Genomic DNA, 7893 nt, shown 5'->3' with positions numbered 1-7893 from the left:
TCTGTTTAAAGTATTCAGATGCTTTCGTCCCGGTGATAGTTAGTTTGGAAACCGTGCAGTGACATTTCAACCCCTATCCTTTCAGAAATATGATTTTTAAATCCCGAGTTTGAACCTTTATGTAGGAGCTGTGATGTTTCAAAGTCAGAAATAGGCGAAAATGCGTTCCATGCCTTAGTGATCTAGACCAGGGTTGGCCAACATTTTCTTAATGGGCCAGATGGGAAACATTTTAGGCTTTGAGGGCTGTGAGGCAAAAATGGAAGATGCTCCGCTTAAAATGTATCCGTTTAGAAACGTAAAACCATTCTTGGCTCCCGGGCCATACAAAGACAGGCAGGGGGCTGGAGCTGGCCAGCAGGCCCTCTGTTTGCCAGCCCTTGTCCGGCCGTCACACCATCACTAACTGAAAGAAACCCTGCCCTCTTTGCTGCCTTACAGTCCCATGCCTGGCGTTTACGGAGTGATGGGTGACGAGGGCTCTATCGATTACAGCGTTCACGAGGCCTGGAATGAAGCCACCAACGTGTACCTGGTCGTGATACTTGTCAGCTTTGGGCTCTTCATGTATGCCAAGAGGTAAAGACTTTAGGTTCTCAGGGTCGATAAGAACCTGGGCATTTATACGTTTTGTAGGTTGGTTTGTTTGATCTCAGTTAAATGCACAAAAGTAATTTCATCAGCATTTTTGTTCCTGCTATGAAATCACTGTCTAGTCGGGTCAGCCCTCACATACTGGACACCAGGATTTGGCTTGGAAAACCCAGCTGCTCTGAGAGATGGGGATTTAAGTGCAGCTCTTGGCACCCAGACCAGATGCTCTGTACTCCTATTCTATCATTTCTGATATAGCTCAGTTTTCTCATTCAGCCAGCTTCACTGTGATCCTTGGATGAGCACATATTTTGGGCCAGTGTCCCTGAAATGCACAAACTCTAACTCCTATGTGTTCAGCAATTCTGTCTTCGCAAATTGCAAGCCTTCCCTTCTGTTTCTTGTGCATTGTATTGGTATGATCCAATTACTTGTCTGTCCATCCCCCAAAACTCAGTCCCCTGAGAACAAGGACTTTTATTTAACCTATGTGTCTCTGATGTGCCACATGGTGTAAATCCTCAATAAATATTTCTTGCTGTGATTCCAGATGCTGTAGCGTAATTCAGCTGTTCTTTTCCACACTCCCTGGCTCCTTTCCTTCAAGTACAGTTAAAAAAAAATGCACGGTGAGGGGCGTGCTTTGAAGAGGAAAAACAGCAGTAGTTGGATTGAGCTGCTCCTGCCCGTAGCCATGTGCTTCGTGGCGTCCTCTACCAAGGTCAAAGGCATTAAACAGTTCAGGATAATTAGTCAACCAAGAATAATTGATGCTCGGCCCGGGGAACAGTTCAGACCCACACTTGCCACGGGACCTGCAGGCTCGCCCTTCCCGACCCTGAGACCCCTGAGCCGCTGGCCCGCTGGCCACCTGGACTCTCGGGGCTGGGGCGGGGGGGCGGGGTGGGGAAGGCAAGAGGAGGCCTCCACAGAGCATGGGGGAGCCGCTGGCAGGTAACAGCCTTCCCCTAAAAATAGCCACCGTCTCCTCCCCACCCCACTGTTTTAAAGGCAGAGACAGACTGTTGTTAATTTTAACTAGATGACCCCACTAAGGCCACGCTACTCTATTTAAGAAATCGTTTATTCATTGTTTTTCAAAATTAAGGTCTGCTCACATTCTGTTTATTCTCTGCCCGCAATAACTTAGTTTTATTTGCATGACATGAGAGGGAGGGAAAAAAAAATCATACTTTTTTTGTCTGAGCATTTTTCCATACAACAGGGCTTTTTTGTGGGGATTGAGGGGAGACGCTTTGTTGTATGAAGTGGGCATGTTCAGCTACTGCCTTTTCTTTCTTATAACCCTGTGACTGTACACGTACAGCTTCATACTTCTAGTGAAAGAAAGAATACTTGAGCCCAGGAAGCATCTCACGGGGACAAAATAGAAGATGGACTCAGGGCCACTTAACGTCCTTTTAATGCAGCTTCTGGTTACTGCGATCGTGTGAATGTTACAGTCCTACAACTATGAATACAAATCTCTTTTCTGCATTGGTTTTGTGTTTTAGAAATAAAAGGAAAATTATGAGGATATTCAGTGTGCCACCTCCAGCAGACTCTCTGTCAGAACCCAACTTTTATGACACAATAAGCAAAATTCGTTTAAGACAGCAACTGGAAATGTACTCCATTTGTAAGTATATTCTGTGCTTAATTACATACGTACGCATATTTAAGATAGACTCTTTGGGGTTGAGTCTCGTTGGCAAAGGTTATCAGAAATAGCTGATAATGACACAGGAAACTATATTCAATATCCTGTAATAAACCATAATGGAAAAGAATATGACAAAGAATATATGTATGTATATCTGAATCACTTTGCTGTACACCAGAAACTAACACAACATTGTAAATCAACTATACTTCAATTAAAAAAAATTATTTTTTATTTTAAGAAAGAAATAGCTGGTAATGAAAACGTAGGGCCTTTTTTAGATGCTCAGCACAGTATCAGCAAACCCGGTTTGCATGAAGTTAGTGTTTCAGGACACTTCACTTATTTGGGCCCCTTCCAAGACCCTGAGAAAAGCCCTAGCAACGTGTTTCACGTTTTGAAAATTTGGCAGAAATTAGATGCCTTAACAATGGGTGAGGCTGCTGTCTCATCCTTCTCTAATTTCCCTCCTTTGCACTTCCCTCATGTGTAATGGCGTTGAGGTGGCCAAGAGCATTTTGGGGATCTGGCTGAGGGGACATCGAGTTGAACGTACTTTAGTTTGGGTTTGAAATTTTGTGTTTATAGAGTTTGCAGTCACTTCTATTACAATTAAATTACTATGTGCTGCAGCCATAGCAGTACAGGAATGGCTTCCAGGCCAGAGGTTATTAACATGTCCTATGGTACTAAACCCTGTGAGTAAGTGGTGGAGAAAAAACAAAGGTTAAAGGGCAAAGAGCCAGGATGAATTGTACATCCAAGCCACAGCCTTTGATGTCACCATTTAAAAAAATGAGGTGTGGTTTCCATGGTGTATCATTAAATGAGAAAAGGCAAGATGTAATTATATATTTGCTAGGGTGCTGCTCCTTGAAAATCAAATGACCAAAACATCCCTATCTACGTGTAATAAAAATGTTCTATAGAATTTTTTTTTTGAAATATAGTTGATTTACAATGTTGTGTTAGTTTCAGGTATACAGCACAGTGATTCAGCTCTCTCTCTCTCTCTCTCTCTATATATATATATATGTTCTTTTTCAGATTCTTTTCCCTATAGGTCACCACAAAATATTGAGTATGGTTCCCCGTGCTATACAGTAGGTCCTCGTTGGTGATCCGCTTCATATACAGTAGTACACGTATGTTAATCCCAACCTCCCAATTCATTCCTCCCCAACTCCTTTCCCCTTTGGCAGCCACAAGTCTGTTCTCTGTGTCTGTGGGTCTATTTCCGTTTTGTAAGTAAGTTCATTTGTATCTTTTTTTTTTAAGATTCCACATGTAAGTGATGTGATATTTGTCTTTCTCTGTCTGACTTACTTCACTTAGTACAATGATCTCTAGGTCCATCTATGTTGCTGCAAATGGCATTATTTCATTCTTACGGCTGAGTAATATTTCATTGTGTGTGTGTATGTATATACCACCTCTTCTTTATCCAGTCATCTGTATATGGACATTTAGATTGCTTCCATGTCTTGGCTATTGTAAACAGCACTGTAATGAACATTGGGGTGCATGTATCTTTTCAAATTATAGTTTTCTCTGGATATATGCCCAGGCGTGGGATTGCTGGATCATATGGTAACTCTATTTTTAATTTTTTAAGGAACCTCCGTACTGTTTTCCATAGTGGCTGTATCAATTTACCTTCCCACCAACAGTGTAGGAGGGTTCCCTTTTCTCCACACCCTCCCCAGCATTTATTATTTATAGACTTTTTGATGATGGCCATTCTGACTGGTGTGAGGTGATACCTCATTGTAGTTTTGATTTGCATTTCTCTAATAAATAACCATGTTGAGCATCTTTTCACGTGCCTGTATATCTTCTTTGGAGAAATGTCTATTTAGATCATCTGCCCATTTTTTGATTGGGTTGTTTCTAAAAATGTTCTGTATAATTACACAAGCCTGGAGGAAGGCTTGGAAAGATATACATCAGATTATTAACATTCATTACCTTGATGGGAACACTGTGGGACTCAAGGGAAAAGATTGGATATTTTTAAAAGAAATATGTCTGTGTGTTTGCTCACACGCATAGAGAGAAGCAAGAAAGAGTGATCAGCAAGATGTTACTGGTATATGTCTCAGGTGGAGTGGAATTTCAGGTGAAAAGTAGAAAAACCATATATGTATTTTTTACACAAGTAGAACCTCTAGAAATTTCTTCAGCATAAATTTTATCTTGAGAAGTAGTAACAGCAGTTCCTTTGGGGAAAGGAGCTGCAGGACTAATCAGGTGGGAGGAAGGTACACCTTCCCTGTTTCCTCTTTTGTCCCTTTTGCATTCATGTTTTACTAGTTCAGAATAAGAAGTAAAACTGAATGTAACAGAGCAGCATTATTCACAGTAGCCAAAAGATGGAAACAACCCAAGTGTCCTTGACTGATGGATCCACAGAATGTGGTCTATACATGCATAGGATGTTATTCGCCTTTAAGAGGAAGGAAATTCTTTTTTTTTTTTTTTTGGCTGCATTGAGTCTTCTTTGCTGCGCGCGGGCTTTCTCTAGTTGCAGTGGGCGGGGGCTACTCTTCCTTGTGGTGCGCAGGCTTCTCATTGCGGTGGCTCCTCATTGTGGAGCACAGGCTCAGTAGTTGCAGCACGTGGGCTCAGTAGTTGTGGCTCGCGGGCTCTAGAGCGCAGGCTCAGTAGTTGTGGCGCACGGGCTTAGTTGCTCCGCGGCATGTGGGATCTTCCCGGACCAGAGCACGAACCCATGTCCCCTGCATTGGCAGGCGGATTCTTAACCACTGCGCCACCAGGGAAGCCCCAAGAGGAAGGAAATTCTGACACATGCTACAACATGGATGCACCTTGAAGACATTATGCTTCGTAATTATTTTTGTTGTGAAGTGGTAGAAGCCAGTCACAAAAGAACAAATATTGTGTGATTTCTCTTCTGTGTAGCAAATTCACAGAGACAGAAAGCAGAGTCGTCACCAGGAGTTGGGGAGGAGAGAGTGGGGAGTTACTGTGTAATGAGGACAGAGGTCAGTGTGGGGTGATCGAAAAGAGGTGCTGGTGGTGGCAGCACAACCGTGTGCATGTAGGTAATGTCCCTGAACTGTACACTTAAAAATGGTTAAAATGGCAAGGTTTATGTTTTTGTATTTCACCTCAAAAAAAAATATCCTTAAGAAAATTTAAGTATTTAAAAAACAAAAACAGGGAACCAGAAGCTCTGTAGAAAATTATAAGTAAAGAGTTAGGTTTTCATTGATGCCTAGTCAAAACAGAAGTTTGTGGGAGTTCCCTGGCGGCCTAGCAGTTATGATTCGGTGTTTTCACTGCAGAGGCCTCCGTTCGATCCCTGGTCAGGGAACTAAGATCCCACATGGCTGGAGGCACAGCCAAATACAAAAAACAAACAAACAAAAATCAGAAGTTAGATCCAATCAAAAAGTATTCAGTAGTATAGCATATACAATTATAAAGCCAGTGTACAGCTGTTTTTTTCTTCTTTGATGAGAATGGCATAAAATGAAATTTATCAGAATACCTGTGTTTGTAAGGCATGTTAGTTTTCTGTTGCTGCTGTATTACCACAAATTCAGTGGCTTAACACAACACAGATCATACAATTAGAGATTAAAAGTCCTACAGCAGATTCACTGGCTAAAATCAAGGTGTCGGCAGAGTTCTGTTTCTTTCTGGATGCTCTAAAGGAGAAGCTGTTTCTTTGCCTTTTCCAGCTTCTAGAAACCACCATGTTGCTTGCTTTGTGGCTTCATTCGCCCATCCTCAAAGCCAGTAGCACTGCATCTTTCTGATCATTCTTCCATTTTTGTAGTTCCTTCTCTCTCTGAACTCTGCCAGGAAAGGTTTTCTGATTTTCAGGGCCCCTGTGATCAGGTTGGGCCAGATAATCCAGGGTAATCCCCCTTCTCAAGGTCCGTACCTTAAACACATCTTTAAAGTTCCTTCTGCCCCAGAAGGTAACATATTCACAGATTATGGGGATTAGGATGTGGACATCTTTGGAAGCCATTGTTCCTGTAAACAGTGAGTATTTGCACATTTAAAGAGTCCAGGGACTTCCCTCGTGACACAGTGGTTAAGAATCCACCTGCCAGGGCTTCCCTGGTGGTGCAGTGGTTAAGAATCTGCCTGCCAATGCAGGGGACATGGGTTTGAGCCCTGGTCCGGGAAGATCCCACATGCCGCGGAGCAACTAAGCCCGTGCGCCACAGCTACTGAGCCTGCACTCTGGAGCCCATGAGCCCGCGTGCCACAACTTCTGAAGCCAGGCGCCTACAGCCCAAGCTCTGCAACAAGAGAAGCCACCGCAGTGAAAAGGCCGTGCATTGCAACAAAGAGTAGCCCCCACTCGCTGCAACTAGAGAAAGCCCGCGCCCAGCAACTAAGACCCAACAATGAAGACCCAATGCAGCCATAAATAAATAAATAAATTTATTTTAAAAAATAAAGATTCCCATCACATTGCATCATTCTTAGTGCTGATGGCATGTCTAGTCCTGACTTAGTCTGAAGGTTCAAGAGGAAATAGCGAACAAAATTCTTTTCCTTAAAGAGGACTCCCAAAATTGTAAAGCTTTCGGCCACAATAATCTGGATCCACCCTGAGTATATAAACAAATAGTATTTCTTCCTTGGCTGGTAAAAACTTAATGAAGAGACTGAAAGTTTGAAAGCCAAGCAGTGAATGACATTTGCAAAGACTTTAGCCCTGCACTCTCTCTAGTTTCAGTTTAAGACCTTCAATAAATATTTCTCAGAAGCACAAAAAGAACACAGAATTGCAAGTCTGTTTTTTCTTCTAGTTTGTATTAATGACAATGTTCAGTAAATCTCTTAGGCTTGTCATTTAAAATATAGTCAAGTTCCTTATGATGTGGACAAAAGCATTTTTATTAACTTATCTTGAGGTGGAGATGGGGAATAAGAAAAAAGGACATTACAGAATGTTAATTTAAGTTTAGTAGCTTAATTAGTGTTTACCCTATATTTCAATGCTCTGAATAATCCTGATGTACAAAACAATAATAATAAACATCCGAAAATGGATATCAGCACTGCTGAGAAATTAGAGGATCATGAAGTATAATAAATTTCCTCTAATGAGTAAAAAATTGTTTAATTCTAAGCTAGTTCTTTACTGAGAATCATGACCGTGATTTAATGATGTGAGCTCATAATTATTTTGCGATTTTATTAATCGTATCTCCTTTTTTCTTGCTTATTATTTTGTTTGTTTTTCAATAGCCAGAAAGTATGATTATCAGCAGCCACAGAGCCAAGCTGACAGTGTACAGCTCTCATTGGAATGAAATCTCAGAAAATGAGCAGCAGAAATGATCGTTGTGCAAGAGGGCAGTCTCCTCACGCTGCTAAATCATGAGCAGCATTTTTTTTTAAACTTGTCTCCATAAAGTCATTTTATTTGTGACTTTTCCCCACTTTTTTGGTGTGTTTTGTTTCACTTTTTTAAACCTCATCTCCAAATCATTTGTTCCACAAATTAGAAATTCCTCAAAAGGCCTGAACACAGAGAGTCTGCACGTACCTAGGAAGATAGACTATCACCAGAGACGGTGACTTTACCTTGTGAAGACTTTGATCCCTTCAGGATACAATCAGGAAATAAAAACACATCTTTGGAA

General features: G+C 41.6%; 1 protein-coding gene across 1 annotated transcript; it reads left to right on the top strand.

Moving 5' to 3' along the window:
* Positions 1-445: 445 nt before the first annotated feature.
* Positions 446-7569, top strand: SMIM19 (small integral membrane protein 19; the record flags this gene model as incomplete). The annotated part of the gene is made up of 3 exons (XM_079726515.1): positions 446-579; positions 2109-2233; positions 7496-7569. 3 exons carry the CDS (start codon positions 446-448, stop codon positions 7558-7560), a joined length of 324 nt encoding a protein of 107 aa, XP_079582641.1. The 3' UTR covers positions 7561-7569.
* Between the last annotated feature and the right edge of the window lie 324 nt (positions 7570-7893).

This window comes from Hyperoodon ampullatus (genome assembly GCF_949752795.1).
Source record: "Hyperoodon ampullatus genome assembly, chromosome: 20".
Classification (NCBI taxonomy): domain Eukaryota; kingdom Metazoa; phylum Chordata; class Mammalia; order Artiodactyla; family Ziphiidae; genus Hyperoodon; species Hyperoodon ampullatus.
The sequence above is the reverse complement of the archived record's forward strand: the minus strand, read 5'-3'. Positions and strand labels throughout refer to the sequence as shown.